The 20264-nt window shown below is 36.2% G+C and overlaps 1 protein-coding gene across 1 annotated transcript; it reads right to left on the bottom strand.

Annotated features, from left to right (window-relative positions):
* Nucleotides 1-416: 416 nt before the first annotated feature.
* Nucleotides 417-16668, bottom strand: LOC141833471 (protein CLT1, chloroplastic-like). Its single transcript, XM_074720925.1, has 10 exons — nt 16219-16668; nt 7244-7389; nt 5295-5332; nt 5099-5214; nt 4659-4752; nt 4547-4582; nt 4339-4389; nt 4133-4253; nt 2287-2412; nt 417-758 (listed from the first exon to the last, which is right to left on the bottom strand). Exons 1-10 carry the CDS (start codon nt 16632-16634, stop codon nt 595-597), a joined length of 1308 nt encoding a protein of 435 aa, XP_074577026.1. The 5' UTR covers nt 16635-16668; the 3' UTR covers nt 417-594.
* Between the last annotated feature and the right edge of the window lie 3596 nt (nt 16669-20264).

The following is a 20264-nucleotide window of genomic DNA, read 5'->3' as shown; positions in this document are numbered from 1 at the left end:
AGTGTTTCTAAATCAACTACAAACAACAACCTTAAATACATGAAACAGAAAAATAACAATAGATATATCTAGAGAAGAACGATATCATAGATTGAAGAACAAAGGAGAAAAGTCTGTCAATGGCAAAGAGGCAAAGCAACATTTACAAAGAGCATAACCAGTGTTGGAGACAAAAAGAAAAGGAATACTACTTTAGCAGAATAAAATGAATACAGACATCTATCAATCTAGGCAATACATAAACCAAAATATAGTTTTGGGGGTGAGCAAGTGAAGATGCAATAGTTTAGTGGACTTACAAGGATAAATTTAATATAAAACATAAAATGAAATACTTCATATATGATAAACAAAGGGGTGTTTGCTTTGATAATTCAATAAAAAAAAGTCCTTTGATAATTCGGTAAAAAAGACCCTTTTAATTTTAAACATCATTATATTCTTGGACCGATAAATTGTAGGGCAAATTTCTTTTATTTGTGATCAAATATTACAAGAAATTACATCTACCTCTCTCAATCAAGAGATCTAAATAAGCCACCAAAAAAAAGGGACCAAGGTAAAGAGAGGGATGGGGATCCCTAAAATTTGAGATCATGATACTTCATCGTGTGTGGTATTGGTTAGAGGTGGATGCCAGCAATAGAGGAGGAGACCGCTAACAAGAACAATAGCTCCAGCGACGAAGCCGGCAGGAAGCGACGACGTTACTCCAATGTATGGCAGTGGAAGTGTGAAGAAGTAGATGGAAAGAGGAACTGAACACAAAATAACAAACAATTAAAATTTTGTTTCACAGTCGAACACCATGCTAGTAGAGATTTTATCTCAACTGTACTATTATCTGTGTGCATATAAAATAAATGATTTCAAGTGCGAAAATCATCTAGCACACGTATGTAGTTTCACCAAATAAATAGTTAAGAAACATTTCAATAACTTCCACAGTTCTTATAGAATAGAAGATGGTAAACCTCATGCCATTTTGGCGATGGTCTTCAGCAACTACATGTTTAACAAAATAGCCATCACAAGGAACTGAGATTGTCACTAAGCAAAAGATATAAGGGCAATTTACCAAAACAGAACTAAATGTTTTGTAACCATATACCACCCCAATAATCAAAATTTACCCAATATCTTCCCTCACCATTTTTTTACCTATTTTATCATTCAATTTCAGAAAACCTCTCCAAAACTTATTTTCAGTAATTTCCACAAGCCAAATCACAAATGATTTACAGATTAAGATTTTCATTCAAAATTAGATTATTTGGGTCCCTTTGCACATCCAAATAATGTATAATACAAGTAAATATTCATTTATTTGAAGTTTCTCACATCCTGATGGTGCATGAGTGAAAATGTCTCTGCCCTGGCACAAAATAGTTTTGAGTTGATTTTTTACATTATCTTATGAATGATTTTCACGCTGTTGATTTGTTAGTTTTCCTTTGCATTAAAAATGTTCAACTTAGAGTCTCTCACATCCTAATAATAATAGGTGAATAAATCAACTTTCGTTGGTTACTTAGCACATAATGGTCTGCCAGCCAAATTTCAAATCAATTTGCAACATAGTTTTCATTTAAATTCAGCGCATTTGAGTTTGTTAGCATCTAAAACACATTATTTAGGTCTCACACATCATAATGATGTTACTAGAGTTTGCACATGTAAGCGCATTTCAAAATCACACTGCATGCACAGGTCTATGGTTTAGGTTGATGGTAAAGGAGAAAGAGACCTTGTTTGGCAAATTTTGAGTATTGAGACATGATTTGAAAGGGAATATTTTAGTAAATTACTCTAAATATGATATTGGTGTAGCCGCACTTTTTAGTGATAAATATAATTTTCCAATTAAGAATAAACTAAAAAAATGTGAAGCAAAAAATAATGAGCTGTGGTCCAGGGATTCTTGTGCGAACTAACCACTATCTACTAATTAAAGCTATGGGGTGAAAAAAAATTGCCATGTCATTCAAGACATGTCTATATTTACTTCTCAAGCAATATGTGCTAACTTGGTCACAAAAATCAAATAGATACTGATACGTTAACGCAATGCTCGCAATACTCACACTTGTACATAATGCAGTCACATTTTGAAATTGAAACCTAATGAGGAAATGCTTTGCTAGGGAACCAACTGTGAATAGGCGTTTATAAATAACCATCATTACTAGAATAAAAAATATATATATATGGGAACAAATTCAGTAGGAAAGAGAAATTTTGATAAAACACAAACAAATAGTATTGAAAAAATAGAGAGAAATGAACCTGAAAAAGTGGATGCAAGGCAAGAGACTACTGCTGAAGAAATCTTTAGAAGATGTAGCAAGGATATGTTAAATGCCATATTAACAATCACAAACAATATAGGTAAAAGTGGTGCACCCTGGCATCCTGTAATAACAAAACATTATAAACACTGTTTTTATGTAGCATTTAGCATGAAGATATATAACATTGATTTCACTAATGGATTACTTATTTTGGGAATAGTGAAATAAGTAAAGAATGTGTTTCCGAGTGGTATAATCTAGAAGACCCTAATTACAAAAAAATATAGCAACACAAGGGTACGTGCTTATGATGCATATACACAGTATACAATAATAGAGTTAGTTGCCATAATTTTAAAGACGAGAGATTAGGGCTGGAATTTTATCATGTCATATTTATTAATCATGTTGTAGTTGTATCATTTCATTATTTTGATATAAAATCATGTAAAAGAACAATAAAATAAATAACTACTATCATTTCTGAAAATAATAAAAGGTCAATTTATATAATGTTGCAAAGTTACTAAATTTTTTAAATAATTGATGTTTTTGATAAATGGGTTGAGTTAATCATATTGTATCATGTTCCTTAACATTTTGTCTCCATAAATCGTGTTTGACTTGCCATAGTATCTATTATTCATTATGCAGTCAAATTTAAGTGTTTACTTTTTTTACATTAGCACTAAATATGAACTCACTAGATATATCCAATAAACCTTTGTGATACGTGACAAATGTAAATAGAATAGATTCAAAATTTGAATTAAGGAGAGAAATTTTAGAAACCTAAGTTTAAGTTATGTAGAATTAAATATAATGTAGGAAAAGTAGTTTCAATAAAAAGAAAAAAAACAATCGAATAGTTCTAGATATATTAGATATTCAGTTCACCAATAGTTCAATAAGGAGATATTGATGAAAATAACATTACAAAATAAATAATGGATGGTTAGACCAGAGAAGAGCTTCTGTTATGTAATGATTGTGTGCCCCATCAACATAAAGAAAAATCCTAAAATACTCATATAACTCAACATGACCAATACCTTGAAAAAGCATATGCAAGTTGCATGCAGTCAAGCTATTGTAAAACGTACATTGGATTTACAGGTTAATAATAGATTACAGAATAAAAAGATAAAATATTTAAGTTTAAATCAATAAATTGTTATACCAAACTATTAACCAAAACAAATATAAAGCAAATTATATCCACCACATAATCATTCAAATGATTCAATTTTACTTATCTATATTAATGAAAATTGAACAACTATCACATAACATATCCAATTAATCAACCTAGCAATCTATATTTAGGATAACTTTTATGTCTACTAAACACAATAGTGTATTACCAAAGATCATGTCCTAACATTGAGTTATGTAAGGCAGACCCACAGATAATTCTGTTCTAACTACTAAAATGGGCAGAAAATAGTAGAATGCATAATGCTTTAACCAGTGCATTGTCTATTGAGCACACGTGCCATCAACCTTACACTCATAAATTAAGATGTTGCTGCAATTTAATTTCATGGTGTACTACTATGTCAACCTTCATTTCCTCCAAAATAGCACAAAGAATATTACTTAGAATCACTTAAAAAATTTAATCATCTTTCATTTGTAAAGACAAAAAAAATAATAGCATCAATTGGTAGCTGGTTAATTTTTTATTTTTTTAACTAAATAGGGTTCTTACGGGCAATAAATGTAGCATGCTGCAGTTAAAAAGCCTTTTTGATCATTTGTGCATTACCAAGTTTTATGACTATGGGATATAGGTATTTAAAGAGAGAATTATTTCAAGCAGAGGAGTACAGGTGATGGACCTGATAATGATCCAATATTTAGAAAGCAGGCTGTTCCATCTCTAATATACGATGGCAACTGATGGAATGGAATGCCCCATAGCTTCGACATGAATGGCATCAAAAGGCATATAAATATGGCCTGCATTAACCATAGCTTTAACATCATGGTAGAAGGAAGTTTAAATAACCATTAACAAAAAATTTAGCCAAGAGTATATTTTAACCTGAAAAGCAGATCCAAAAGAATTTACAACAAAAAGGTCAAGAGAACCTCCCTGGCATAGGAAACAGAAAGTATTAGTATCCTGAACTCAAGTAGTTCTATTGATAAAATTATCATGGAAATTACTATAAGAATAGCAGCATATGTGTTTGGAACTCAGCAACTTGGACTTATTGAAATAAAAAAATCTAATAGATACTGGAATATACCTTCAGTTTCTTGGCAGCATCCAGGAATATAATCTCCTGAATACACAAGACAACATATTGTAGAAAAATTGTGCATGGATAAGGTTGTAAATTTATCCAGAAAATACACTACCTTCAAGATAGTGTCCGCAGCTTGAAATAGAAATGAAAGAATCATAAGAAGTGACCAAAATATTCCAGCATTTTTTAATGAGGCACCAGAACCACTGCACAAGCAAACATGCTTTCTGATTAGTGTCGCCTGATCAAGATTCATTAATTGTGCAATACCAGTGTAGGGCGGTCTAGAAAGAGTATAGTGATGGACTTTGAAAATAACATCTTATATTGAGTGAATGATCATAGTTGACTGATTTTATGTACTCGTGAAGGTTAAGTAGCACACGAGAATCATAAACTATCTACACCTTCGATCAAAAAAAGCAGAATTGGCATTTTATTTGTAGGATATTCTACTCTGTCGTCACGAGGATGCCAAAGACCAACAAGGTTTCAAATATCTCAATTTAACTAAAATTAAAATGAACACCATTTAATATTTTATGAAGATACCTTGCCACAGTTATTACCACTCCGATGGTCACAAGAAAGCACCCAAGTAGTTGGTTTAGTCGAAATCGCCTCTTAAGAAATATAACTGAAAAGATAAGCTGCCAAACAAGAAATGTCTGCAAAACATGATTAATACCGTTATTTGATGGATGTTTCCATAAATTTCTTAAGAAAAGTGATTATAAAGCCTCATTACCTGAGACAGGATTGGTATTGATGCCCCGGAAAGAACAGCTACTCTAGCAAAAAGGTAAATGAACAACATAAATCAGAGCAGATCTACAAGTAAATGTTTTTATATGAAATTTCATTAAATAAAAGGTATGAGGGGAGAGAAGCCAATTATCAGAAAAAAAAAAGAGGAGTCTAAATAGGAACATAACTTGATGGGTTCAATTTCCACATTTGTGTATGGCATCATACATTTCCAAGTTGGAACAAAATATCATCCATATGTGTTAATAAGAATTTTCTCTACATTTCAAAATAACATCCATGTGTTAACAAGAATTTCCACTGCATTTTTCCTGATTATCATTTGCTCTTCTCATGCATGCATCGAACACACTCAATCATCAGGAGAGAAATGTGTTTATTTGAAGGCATAACTAAAAAGGAAAAGGATTCTCTTTTACTGAAAAAGAAAAGTCCCTTCTTTGAATAAAACTAATCCTCAAAATTGGGCTGGACGAATGTATAGAAAAACAAAATAAGTTCACTCTAATTGTCCATTTATTTTCCTAGGTAAAACAATTTGAAAGGAAAATTAACCAGCAATTCATTCACTTCTCTATCTTTCCAAGTAACAAAAAGAAGAAACCTCATTTTTTCCTCTTCACTTTCCCATCCATTTTCCCACTTCCACATTTTTATTCTTTCAATTTGAAATGATGTCAGTGCACAATCTTACTAATCACTAAAGCATCTACTACTTTTGAGGTTCTGAAGTACACATCTAGTTCAACATTTTGATCAACTGATTGTTATGAATTCTTTGAAATAAGTATGAAGATTTTTCATTACCGATTTACTGTCCTTTGAATAGGCGAACCACATTAATCAATACAAAGACCTAGTGTTTCAAGATGAAACACAAAGTAGGAGGGTGAGTTGAATTGGTACAAGGAACTAAAGTTCAAATTTCAAACTTTGACTATTTTACTACTTGCTTCTGTGACTGCTATTACTTTCCTTTGTATAGGTGGACTTGCTGCTCTGGTTTGCTGTCTTGTCAGCAAACAAGATGCAAAATGATGGGTCAATCAATTTTAAAATCAAACACTATTCTGGACCTTCCAAACACAGAATAGATACTAAGATAATTAATGGAACTTTCATGAACGTTCCAAGCTGTGCATACTGTAGAATATGTGAACTGCAATCATTTAATTATTCAGGTTTATTCTCTGAATCAAAGTGACTAAATGAAAGAAAAAGTTCAAACAGTTATCAGAATCTACTGTTTTCAACACATCTTACTAAACTTGTAGATATTTATTAGATAGGGATTGATCATCCTGATCCTTAAATCTTACCATGATTCTTTAAACAAGAATTATGATATCAACCTTGGACTTCTTCCAAAGTGATTTTACATGTCGGTCACAAGAGATACACCAACATATGGCATATAATTTTGCAGTAAGAAGGGCATAAGCTAATTTTGTGTTGCCTTTTCATTTGCATCTAAATACTAAATACATAAACTAAATCATGTTGGTATAAGATTGTTATTTAGTTCCTCATTTAACATAAACTTAGGAGACATTGAATGATGATTCATGTATATTGTTGTTGTTATCATGCTTCCTTTGATGCTAGATTGCCAGTATAACTTCTGCAAAAATTCCTAATATGTTTGCTTTGCGTAATTAAAATAAAGAATCAAAGCTACAGCATCCAAAAAAGGTAGTAAAGTAAGTTAAAATAGCTAGGACAGAATTTGTTTTGCATTCAGGATCAGAAGGAACGCATACAAAGTTTAAATCAGACAGAAAATACAAGTATCTCCTGCACCACCTCTGCCTATGCTGTAATGATGCAGAAATTAACAGGCCTGAGAGGATGCTACTAGAAGATATTACATGTATGAGATCATCTCACAAATTTGCATACTTGCCAAAAAAGGAAATTAGGATAGCATACCTCCAGCAGCCATTCCTGATGCAGCAGCCAAAGCTTCCAAGAATCCAACTGCCAAAAATCTGGTCTTTGGAAGCGAAAGCATCTCATCAGTTACAATGCCAGCTTGATAACGAGTGTAAAGGATTGAGAAGTACACAATCAAGTATCTGACAAAAAAAATCTACAGTTGAAAAATAGCATACAGGTAATCTAATTGATAGCCTCAAGTAAAAAAAATAAAATAATAATAATAACCTAAGCATTTAAGACTTACAGGATCTTTTTTGGAGGAAGGCAAAGACCTATTAGTTTACTTTTAAATTTAAATATGGGCAAGCAGATCATGGGTGAAAGTTTTGCAGTTACAGCATGTACAAGTGTCCCATATTCATGGGCTCCAAAGTTAGGCAATTTGGATAAGTCAAGCATATGCTCCTGTCAATTGTTTGTTTGTGTTTTAAAGATGCCATTGTTTGATTACTTTAGAAGCATATTTTCACAAACCACCCAATTTCAAGCTCAAAAGAAATTTCTGATCCACCCTTTGGCTTACTCTCTTGGCCCATGGTTTTGACCCGATACTCTTTTCTAGCTCCTTCCTTGAGATCATTCTAAATATTTCCCTAAAATATTTTCAACATGACAATATCTAAATATTTTGTAGGACCTTTCTATACATGTAATATAACACTGTTGGATCAAATTGATTTAAGGTGTTTATTCAAGAGCAGGATGCCTATAAACACCTCCCTATCTTTTACTTGTAAATCATCGTTAAGGGTATCCTCAAGGACATCTTCAATAATATTAAGTTCTCTTGACTCAAGCCCTCTCAATTTCTTTTAACTTCTGTTGTGTAGATTTCTAGCGAGTTAGGCTTCCTTGGCAACTTTGCAAGAATAAGTTGTCTAAATGTCACACAAATCAATGCCGCTAAAATTAAGCCCGTGACAATTGGTATTGGAACCAAGTTCCCACCATTTAGCAGCTAACTATTATGCTAAGGGCAATGACTTCTATAAAATAATATGGAATCTTACTTTATTACAAGAGATAAGCCTCTATTTATACACGAATATAAGGACCTATTCTAGGAGAATTATTCTATTAAAAAAATATATTTATCCATAACAGAATATTTATCCCTAAATATTCTAACACTCCTCCACAAGCTGGAGAATACAAATTATATGTACCCAGCTTGTTACATATGTAGTCAATTCGAGGACCTCTCAGTGACTTGGTAAATATATCTACTAGTTGATCCTGTAAGTTAATAAAGCTAGTAAATATTTCACCAAATATAACTTTCTCTCTGACAAAATGACAATCGACTTCAATATGCTTTGTCCTCTCATGAAAAACTAGATTCGAGACGATATGCATAGTGGTTTGGTTGTCACATATAAGTGACATTTGTGTAACATTTCCAAATCTTAGCTCTTGAAGCAATTGTTAAGTGGAAGCTGAAGGAGCAACAAAACTTTGGACGGTCTGTGCAGCACGGGGAGATCGACCATGTAGGCTCCAACATTTATCAATCGTGTGTCCGAGTCGATGGCAATAATCACACCAAGGGCGTTCTTTGCCACCCTTACGAGGTGACATGATCAACCTTCTTTCCATCAATACCTACTTTCGGAAAGGTGTTGCTGTTGCTGTGTTACTAGAAAAACACAAGGTAGGTGCTGCTGATGTCCGCCTACTTCTGGAAGAACGAGAAGAGGAGAAGAAAAGGAGAGCTGGAATTTGCTAACTTGCTGCCGTTACTGGAAGAGGGAAGCAAAGAAGAGAAGCACGCGAGAGGTAGGACGAGGAAGACGTGTTGGTCGTCGCGTCGAGGAAGACGCGCAACGAGAAAGTTGCTGCAATTGCTGCATCGCGACGAGAAAAACGTGCGACGAGGAAGGCGTGCTGTTCGTCACGTCGAGGAAGACGCGCAACGAGGAAGCTACTACTATTGCTGCGTCGTGACGAGGAAAACGCGCGACGAGGAAGGCGTGCTACTCGTCGCGTAGAGGAAGACGCGCGACGAGGAAGCAGCTGTGATTACTGCGTCGCAACAAGGAAAACGTGCGACGAGGAAGACGGCGGAGGAGATCGGCACGCGAGAGGTGGGACGAGGAAGACATGCTGCTCGTTGCGTCAAGGAAGACGGTGATGAGGAAGCCGCTGCGATTGCTGCGTCACGACGAGAAAGGCGTGTTGCTCGTCGCGTCGAGGAAGACGCACGACGAGGAAATAGCTGCGATTGCTGCGTCGCAAGGAAGAAAACGTGCGACGAGGAAGGCGGTTGATAGAGGTGCTTCCTGAAGGATCACCTCTGTTGATTCAGAATTAACAACCAAAAGCAGTGAGCCGAGAGGAGAAGTCGTCGGCGAAAGAGGGATCGCGAGAGAAGAAGTCGCGATTTGGTCGAGAAGCGGAAGAGGGATCACGAGAGGAGAAGTCGCGATTCGGTCGGTAAAAACGACGAACAGAAACGCACGCCAGGAAAACGCGTGACGAACAGAGAGAGAAGGAAGAGGATTGGTTCAGGCGGATAACCCTAAACCCAACCTCACTTTGATACCATGTAAAATAATATGAAATCTTACTTTATTACAAGAAATAGGCCCCTATTTATACACGAATATAGAGACCTATTCTAGGAGAATTGTTCTATAAAAAAGAAAAACAGAATATTTATCCCTAACAGAATATTTATCCCTAAATATTCTAATAACTTCAAACACTAGAGGAGCAGTGCACACAAGGTAGACACAGCAAGGCTAACGTAACAGAGGTGGATGCTATTAAAGCATGGGTTGCTACCTTGGAGCAAGCTATCTGCAAGATGCAGTACACCATAGAGGTGATTAGTATTGATAGCTTGGAGAAACATACCTTTGAGGTACAATCCATTATTGGAGATCTCATTAACCATCTAAATGAAGTAGAGACATAGTCTAAACAAAGTAGAGCTAGAGTATGCTGAGTTAAGTGTTGCCACCAAGAAGGTCATCCTCAATTGCAAGAATGCTCACCGTGTGAAAAAGCAAGTCACCACCAAGCTCGTCAAACTTAAGGCGTTCATGGAGCAGGAGTTGTGGGATTTATGAGAAGAAATGGAAGCATGCACACATGAGGAGGGTCATGGGCACACATGTGAGACTAGCTTAGGGTGTTCAAGTGCCACCATCCTCAACTCTATCCCAATGCCAATATTAGTCATCTACAAGAGTGCTCGCGATATCAAGAAGGTTGATAGTTTCTTGTATAAATTAAGAGATTTTTTATTTTAAGGGCATATGAGGTGATTCTTCAAGGACCAACAGTGCATCCATCTACTAAAAAATGTTGTGTGAATGTGGTGGCGGTGTAAGTTTAGCAACAAGAGAAAAGATCTTCACTCAATAAACACTTGGAAGGACTTAAAGAAGAACTCAAGGAGTTAAGCTCAACCAACCCCGAGGAGGCACGCGGTCATTTATGACAACTTAAGCAAACTAGCAGCATTAGGGAAAGGAATTCGCTTCATTGCTATTAAAGATCGATGACATGTCCCATAAAGATTATCTCTTCTATTTCATGGGCAAATTGAAGAATTAGGCATAAGCAGAATTGTAGAGACAAGGTGTGCAAAATTTTAAAGTTGCTACCACCAATGTTGAGTCACTTATTGACTACTCTTCCCAATCAAAAGAAAAGAAGATCAACTATGGCAAAGATGGGGGACAGAAAAGTGAACATAGAGATTGTGTATTTTACGATGGTAACAAAATGGACAAGCTAAAGAATGGTAAGTCCAATACACTCGGACCTAAAAAGTCTTGCTTCATGTGTAATTGTCTATATTGGATGAGGGATTGCAATAATGAGCCAACATGAAGAAAGTTACTCTACGATGAAATGTCTCAAGCTAACATGGGATTGCTTTGACTACTTAGCGCTCTCAAGACTAAAATCATCACTCCTTCAACCAAGAAAAGGTCTTATGTTTGCAAGTGCAATGATTAATAGCAAAAAGGTTCTAGTCATGAGCAACTCACAATTTTATTTCCGAAGACAAGGCTAAGCAGTTGGGCCTTAAAATTACTAGCGGTGGATGTTCCCTCAAAGTTGTGAATTTTTAGGTTTGGCCCATTGTTGGCATCGCCAAGTCAATTCAGGTTTACCTTGGAGATGGAGTGGAAGCCTAGATTTCTCCCTAGTATTGATGGATGACTTTCAAGTGGTGCTAAGATTGAAGTTCTTTGACCAAATGCCAGTGTTTCCTCTACAAGCAGTCAACTCCCTTAACATACTTATAAGAAACAAAACATGTGTGGTTCTAATAGAGCGTACTGTCATGGTAAAGCCCAAGGCGCTATCAGGCCTACAATTTAAGCAAGGGTTGAAATTAGAATCAAGTTACCTTACCACTAATCGAAAGTTGAACAATGGGGAAGATTTTGCCAACTCCATGGAGTCCAAAAGGCCTTGTAAGCAGTGCTTGGAGCATTCAAGGATGTAATCCACAAGAGTTTCTAAAGAAGATTCCACTAGAGTGTGAGGTAGATTGAGTTATGAAAATAACTCAAAGACTTTCTAGACTTGGGCTATTTCATCCTTTCAAAGCTCCCTTTAGTGCCCTAGTATTGTTTCAAAAGAAGAAGATGGGTCTCTTAGAATGTGCATCGACTATTGAGCAGTTAACAACATCACCACAAGAATAAGTACCCCATCCCTTTAATTGTTAATACTTATTGATCAGATAGGGAAAGCTCAATGCTTCTCTAAACTAGACTTGCGGTTAGAATAATGTCAAGTGTGGATTGTAACAGGGGATGAGCCCAAGACAACATGTGTAACAAGGTAACAATGCTTTTAAATTCTTTGTTATTCTCTTTAGTTTTACAAATGCACCGGCTACATTTTGCATCCTTATGAATAAGCTCTTCCACCCCTATCTCAACCGCTTTGTGGTAGTCTACTTGGATGGCATTGTAGTGTATAATACAACCCTTGATGATTATGTGCATCAGCTCAAACAAGTCATCCAAGTGCCATAGAAAAATGAATTGTATGTCAAGTGGGAGAAATGTTCATTTGCCCCAACAAGACGTAGAGTTCCTTAACCATAGAATCTACAATGAGAACCTATAAAGGATCAAGCCAAGGTAACGGTCACTCAAGGTTGGGAGCCACCCACCAAGGTTACAAGTGAGATCATTCCATGGGTTGGTAAACTACTATGGGTGTTTCACCAAGGCTTTTCTATCAAAGCCACACCCTTGACCAATCTCCTCAAGGAGGATAGCTCATGGAAATGGACAAAGAAGTGTGACCATGCATTTGAGGAGTTGAAGAAGGCTACCATGGAGGAACTAATGTTGATATTGCCTTACAATACCAAGTCATTTGAGGTACACATTGATGCTTCAGGATTTGATATTGGTGTACTCATGCAGGAAGGACACCCCAATGCCTTTGAAAGTTGAAAGTTAAACAACACAAAGAGGCCCTATACGGTGCAGAAGGAAATGACCATTGTCATGCATTTGCTTTTGAACATGGCGCCATTACTTACTAGGTTCACACTTTGTCATCCTAACAGACAACATTGTCATAAGTTATTTTCCCTCAAAAGAAGCTCAGCCCTAAGCAATTTCAGCCAAAATATTTCTTGGTAGAATTCGACTACCAACTCAAGTACAAATTTGGCCAGAACAAGGTGGTGGCTAACACACTAAGTAGGAAAGTGGAGCTAACTACATGAAGCATGAGTCAACCACAAGGTACACTTGTCAACCACATCAAAGAAGCATTAAATCAAGGTTCCCTTGCCCACCGTTTGCTAAAGTTGGCTATAGAGGGGAAGACACGATGCTTTTGGATAGATGATGGCTTACTCCTTACCACCAGCATTAGAATTTTTATTCCCAAGCATGACAACTTGAGAAAGGAAATTATCAAGCAATGTCGTAATTCCAAGTGGGTTGTCATTCGGGTATAGCAAGGACCCTAGCGCTCATGGTGAACACATATTATGAGCCATGGATGTGAGATGGCATCGAGACTTATGTGCGGATTTATCTTGTTTTCCTACCAACACAAAGTGGAGCATCAACACCTAACAAGACTACTTGAACCTCTACCCGTTCCAAAGTGCCCATGGCTCGATGGATTAAGTCTAAAGGGCACAAAAGTATCACGGTGGTAGTTGATCAATTCAGCAAATATATCATTTTCATTCTCGTCTAATTGGATTGCACTGCGAATGAAGCAACGCACTTGTTCCTTCAATATGTCGTGAAGCTTTGATGACTTCCACAAAACATAGTAAGCAATAGTAAGCTTCATTCATTGGATATTTTGGACCATGCTTTTCAAATTGTTGGGACAGATTTAAATTGCTCTACAAGTTTTCATCCCCAAAATGGCAGACAAATTGAGGGCATCAATACACTACTAAAGCTTTACTTAAGGCACTATATGCTCATTAGCAAGATTGGGCCAAGTTGCTAGATGTAGCCTAATTCTCTAATACCTTACAAAGGAGCACGACAAGTAAAGGTACATTCAAGATTATGATTCAAGCAACAACCAAGGATACCCAATGTCATTACCTTGACTTATGAAGGGAAGAGCCTAGTAACCCACATGTAAGTCAACAAGGGGCATGAGCAAACCAATATCTCAAGGCTTTATTTAGACAAAACCGCAAAAAAATTGAAAAGAGGTAACATGTAGAGTTCGAGGAAGACAATATGGCACTGGTGAAATTCCTACTCTAACAATTTAGTCCTTACGAAAAGTGCACTGGAAAGGAGATATAAAGGCCCCTTCTAAGACATCAAGCGTATGTGAGTGGGTAAGGTATTTTAAAGTCCAATTTCCACAAAAGCTAAAAATTCATCATATCTTCCATGTAAGCATTCTCAAGACTTATAATGAAGACAAGGATGACTCCAACAAAAGCAAGTCTAATCATGCACCAACAGCCGTTGTCACCTCCTTCAATAAAAATGTGGAGTACATTATTCCAGATAGGATCACTGAAAGGAAAGGAGTTCTAAACTACACTAAATATTTGATGAAATAAATGAATCTACTAAACACTGAAGCAAGTTGGGAATGAGAGGATACCTTGTGACAATTCACTGAGCATACCAAGCGATACAATTTCAAGCCCAAGAGAGGTTTTCGATCTACCCTTTGGCTGACTCTCCTAGGCCATAGTCTTGGCCTATAATGTTTCTAAATTTTTCCTTGAGATAATTCCCAATACTTCTCCAGAACCTCCTCAACATAATAATATCTAGATATTTTATAGGATCTTTCGAAACATGTAATGTACATCGTAGGATCAAATTGATCTCAACCATTATTCAGAGGAGAATGCCTATAAATAGCTCCCTTCCCTTTACTTGTAAATCATCGTCAAGCATATCCATAAGAACATCCTCAATAATATTAAGCTTTCTTTAGGTCTCAAGCCCTCTCGATCTCTTTTAGTTACTCTTGTGTGGGTATCTAGCGAGTTAGGCTCACCTAGCAACTTTGCAAGGATAAATTGTTTAAGTGCCATAGGGATGAGTGGCATTAAAATTGAGCCCGCAACAATATGGTCCAAACCCTAGCTCTTGACTTCTCAAAATCAAGAAGTTGAGAGATGTAAGGAGCACGTCCATAGATGATAGGGGGTGTCCTCGGGAGAGATGAACAATCGGTCAATCATAATCATGCAAAGGTACAATAGATTAGTAATTAGGTTGCAAAATGTGCAGAGAGTAGCAAGTCTTAGGGATCCACAGGGGAATATATGAAGTATAATGTATTAGAACCTCGCCAATAAGAGCCTATAACCACCTCAAATGATATACATTAAAGAAAAGTTATCATTAACCATCTTAAGCATAACCACAACGGTGTCAAGATTAGCAAAAGTACTAGTTATGGATCTAATGTCTATTCTATTTTGATTTGAATTGGATGCCAATCTATAGATCTATTGTCTGCCATATGTTGACTAAGCGGGGGGAAAACTAGAAGGCAACAAGACATGAAGGGCAATTGCTCCAACAACCTAACATTGAAAAAAATTCAAATAAGGCAATTAGAAAATGCCCTAGCAGATCACTATCTACATGAAAGATTAAGATGAATCCAAATACTTTTGAAAAACAAGTAAAATATTAATAATTTTTCAACGCATGAATTTCATCATCTATCTATTTCTGAAGTGTCTTCACATTTTTAGGAACACATGTTTGAGTTCATCTATACAAGGATATCTGTATTAAGACTAGCTACTGAACTATTTACTAACGATCACTTGTTTGAACAATTTTCAAATTCATGTACCGTGAGCAAATAATCATAAGCCAAAGTTAGTTCCTATCCCAAAGAAACGGACAAGAAGCATTCAAGTGCATAAAAAGAATCTTTTTCAATTTTACCCCACAGAGCATTCATGTTCTGTTTTTTTTCCCACAAGGCATAGCTTATGTTCCATTGGTTATGATCACTCTACCCCTGTATACTACCAGCTCACCAGTCTTATGCGCTTTATGCAGCGTAGTTACACTCATACGGTCTACAGGAAAAAAAATCAGACATTGCAAGTAATAAATTATTACCCCGTAGGCGCCCTTTGTCCTAAATAACTTCAAAATAACAACCTGTAACCAATCTGTCTATTTTGTCCTAAATATATTCACAATACATCTTCTAACCAATATGTCTCTCTCAATGAGATCGTCTCATTTAATTCAACTGTCCAAATCATTAATAAGTAAGCTGGTCCATACGAAATAAGCGGGCCCATCGAAACCGTCGCAATCGTAAATTTTATTTTCTTTTTTTTATACAGCAGATATCTTCTTTTGTCAGCATGTTTTTCTCGAAACACTTGCACGTTCCAAAGACCAGCCGAGCTTCCCAACTAACCCACCTTCCTCGTCTAAAGACCGACGCTCCCCGAAATGAGACACGCGCGAACGAGCGCGCGCGCGAGAGAGAGACGGTCTTACCCGAACGTGGCGAATTGAGCGAGGAAGAAAGGGTACTCCTTGAGAGGTACAAGCGCGAGCTTGTAGAGCACCCGGTTGCCAGTCCCCAAGACCACGGTGACCACCGCCGCGGCCACCACTTCTGCCGCCTTCCGCCGCCTCCGATCCACTTCTGATTCCCCGACAACCTCCCCAATGGCCCCGATACCTTTCGCTGGAGGAGATCGCACTCTCAAGAACGACCATCCGCCGCCGTATGGAAAGCGAGCCACGACCGGCTCGGAGAATCGTGAACTGACCTCGGCACGGAGGGTACGGGGGACTCCATCGCACAGAGCCGAGCGGACGGAGACAGGCTGGAGACGGGAAAACTGAATCCGCAGATCCGACGACGGGGAGATCGAAGGGGCAGGGAGCCGGCGATAGCACGAGGACATCGCCGATCCCTTGCGCCGAGGGCACCGATCGTGGAGTGGCGGAGACAAAGGAAGGATTTCAGTACACTGCCGTCTCCGTCTCCCTATTTTATAATTTTTTTTTCGAATTTAATTCGCTTTTTTTCGCGTGCAGCGGGGCGTGGATCGAATGCTACGGCTCGATCTTCAGATACGCTGCTAAGGAGATCGGAGAAGCCACGTATCAAAATCAGCTGATTATCGACACGTGTGAGTTTGTGGTTCGTAGATTTAATAGAAAAGGAGGATGAAAGTTGCATCCGATCAGAGGAGCTGCCGTCTTGGGAATTGGAAGGGGGGACTGGTTAGCTACGCGACGCCTCCTTCATCATTTGCTTTTGCTCGAGAGGCGGGGGCATATGAACGACCGTTGGTATTGATCCTGTTAATCGGTGCGTTTGTGACTTGGAATGTACGCAAATAATAACTTGGATTTTGACCAAAAGAACAAAAAAAAAAATCTTCTAAATTGAATTATTCAAAATTTCCATTAGCAAATTTTGTTCGTAGAATGGTTTTCAATATAAATTTATATTAGTAAAAGATTTTCACATAATTTTGACTTGTTCATGAATTATAAAGATGCTAATGGCATGCATCCTTTTTTTTCTTTTTACTTCTTTCTAAAATATTCTCTCATAATTTTGAAATTCTTAAAATGTTTATCTTCTCTCATTTTCTCTATGTGTATACTTAGTGCTAATTGCGTTATGAAGTGTACCTTTTTATTTTATATGTTAAATTTTTCCATGTTGGGCACATAAGGATATCATTGGATTCATAAATATAAAAATCTATTTGAATTTTTTTATTAAAAAAATGAAATAAGTTGTGAATGAGTGGAAAGATTATTAAAATATATCTTCATGAATATGTAAATTAAATTTCTTATTTACATAATCCTTAAAGTCTAAGATTTTGAACTAATAATTTTCATAATATGATACTTAAAAAATAAAAACATATCTTAGCTCATAATAACGTTCAAATATGAAGAGAAATAGATCAAAATTATATTTCTCTCTCTGGATCAAAATTATATTCCATTAATATATATATTCAATTATCTATTAAATTTATTTTGTTCATTCTTGCAGAAGAAAAGAATATGAGAATTATGTCTTTTTAGTATTCCTTTAAATTCATACATTCTCACATGCATAAATATGATAATTGTTTGACCAATATAAATGAAGTAATTAAATCAGTTATTTAATCATAATAAGAATTATTTCTTATTAATAAAATAATAAGGATCAGTTAATAAAATAATAATGATCATTTAATAAAAAATAAAATTATTTCTCACGTGTGAATCATTAATAAGAAATAAAAAATTATCTTTAATACTCTCATACTTTGCTCATATGACATTATACACTTTAAATATAATGTGCAAAATGTAAGCTAAATTCTTTTTTTAAATTGATCAATCATAAACCATCATTAAGCAAAAGCTAATAAGGTTTATGATGATTGTACATTAATAGTTCGACGTACTTCCTTTCCTGTATTTTGTTCTTTACTTAACATAAACTAAAACTAGGCATAAACATAATAGTTCATCAATGATATTTTTATTAGAGATAAATCATGTTAATAATTGTATAATATATATATATATATATATATATACTAATATAAAGAAATAGAATGCATTAATATATTAAAATAATACTATAAGAACTTGGTGAATACTGAGTCAAGTACATAAGAGCATGAAACTTAATTACGAAGTAATAAATAATTTATCAAAATGTCCATTCTTTTTATATGTTCATTAAATGTCTCAAGTGACAATCTCAATGGATCAACAATCATAAGATTTATACTAATATGCTAAATTAACATTCTTTGTTTTTAAATTTCTTTTTTAACGATGAAATACTTTAATTTTATATGTTTGACTCCTTTTGAATACTTGTCATTCTAAGAAAAAGATGACTATTATGATATTATTATAATAAATTTTCAATGGTTTACCAATATTATCAATTACTCTAAGTCCTAAAATAAAATTTAACAATCATAATCCATGAATAATGACATTAAAGCATGCCACAAACTTGGCTTCTATAGTTGAAGCAGTGATGACTGATTACTTCAAACTTTTTCATGAAATTGTTCCTCCAACTAAGTGGAAAAAATAGATAAATGTGGATTTTCTAAAATCTAAGTATCTAGTAAGATGCTTAAAATCTTAATTTGAGTATTCTATCACCTCAAGATGATCGGATCTCCTATAAGTGAGCATTGTAGGATCAAATCCGATGCTAGAGGAGGTAAATAGCGTTTGTCTTTTTCTTCATATTGTTCTTATCTACAACTTACACAGTGGAATAATAAAAGAACTAAACAAATAAGATAAGAGTACACACCAATTTACATGGTTTGCAATCCTCCATGGTTACTATGTCTAAGGTTATGAATGGAACATCCTCACTAATTTCTTTCTATTTTCTAGACATCTTTTGAAGGTAGAGAAACCTCTTATAGAATATAATTTATAAGGAGCACAAGCATAAGTAAATAAAAAAAATATTTATAAGAGAAATAAAAACATTAAAGCATCTATCGCCTCTGGAGATCCTGAATGTAGGATCGATGTGAGCGCTAGACGGGGTGAATAATGCGTTTATCGCTTTTTCACAAGTTCAGAAAAACTTCGTAAAAATCAAAGTTAAGTAATTGCGGTGAAAAATAAGCAATGACAAAGTACAAGAACAAACAAAATTTTTATCGACAAATAGAATATAATATGTGCATAGTTGTCGTGCAGCTTTCCGGCGTAACGATGGCATCTTAAGTGCTTCGGTCACGCGCAGAACGGTCGTCGGTGTATTGTTAATTGGGTGTATTAGGGTTTCCTCTCGCAGCTACTTATATAAATGATCCGGGCGCCTAGAACTCCTTCCGGGTGCATCCATGTCATCCCGTCAATCTGTTTTCGGCATTATCCTAACGTGGAGGTTGTCGGATCCATGTCATCCCGTCAATCTGTGTCATCCCGTCAATCTGCACTTGGATCCTAACGTGGAGGTTGTCGGATCAACTTTGACTTCGTCACGCCTTATCCTTCTCCGGGCGCTTGGAGCCTTTCCGGGCTTGGAAGCTGAGGTATCCCGACCATTAGGAATTTACCACCTCATCCACCTCGCTGATTCAATTGATTGACATCTGAGCACCTGGATCCCTTCCAGATGCCTGGACCATCAGGTCGTTCGGATCCAGATAGGGGTGCTCAAAATCCAAAGTTTCAGTCCCTCATTTCCTGCATCATAGAGTTAGTCCAGAACATATAAAATAGGAAAATAGACAGTCTATCAACTGTTTGATCTTGACTTTCAAGTTTTCATAAAATCCTAAGTCAGACTGATGCCTATTATTCCCTTCCAGGGAGCGCATCCTCATCTACTCATCTCGGGAGACTTTACCTCTGGCAACCCAATCCTCCATACCTATTAGACTTTTGCTCAACATCTGACCCTCAGGCCTCAAGACTTCCACCGCTAAACGTCCGGTCCTCCAGACCTACCTAGACTTTCCCGCTTAGTGCTTTGATCTGCCAAGTCTTCCTGCCCAATCCTCTTGATCAGGACTTACCTGTTCAGT

This window comes from Curcuma longa, chromosome 8 (assembly GCF_044706935.1).
Source record: "Curcuma longa cultivar G26 ecotype Majalengka, Jawa Barat chromosome 8, ITB_CL_G26_1.1, whole genome shotgun sequence".
Lineage (NCBI taxonomy): Eukaryota > Viridiplantae > Streptophyta > Magnoliopsida > Zingiberales > Zingiberaceae > Curcuma > Curcuma longa.
Note: the sequence above shows the minus strand (reverse complement) of the source record. Positions and strands in the feature narration are given on the sequence as shown.

What these genes read in the sequence shown, in the direction of transcription:
- LOC141833471 (XM_074720925.1), bottom strand. Translation starts at nt 16,634, where the DNA reads ATGTCCTCGTGCTATCGCCGGCTCCCTGCCCCTTCGATCTCCCCGTCG. An exon ending in CTTTTGGATCTGCTTTTCAG is followed by an intron (nt 4,254 to 4,338) that starts GTTAAAATATAC and finishes TGGTTAATGCAG; the next exon opens with GCCATATTTATATGCCTTTT. An exon ending in CCTTGCATCCACTTTTTCAG is followed by an intron (nt 759 to 2,286) that starts GTTCATTTCTCT and finishes TTTTGTGTTCAG; the next exon opens with TTCCTCTTTCCATCTACTTC.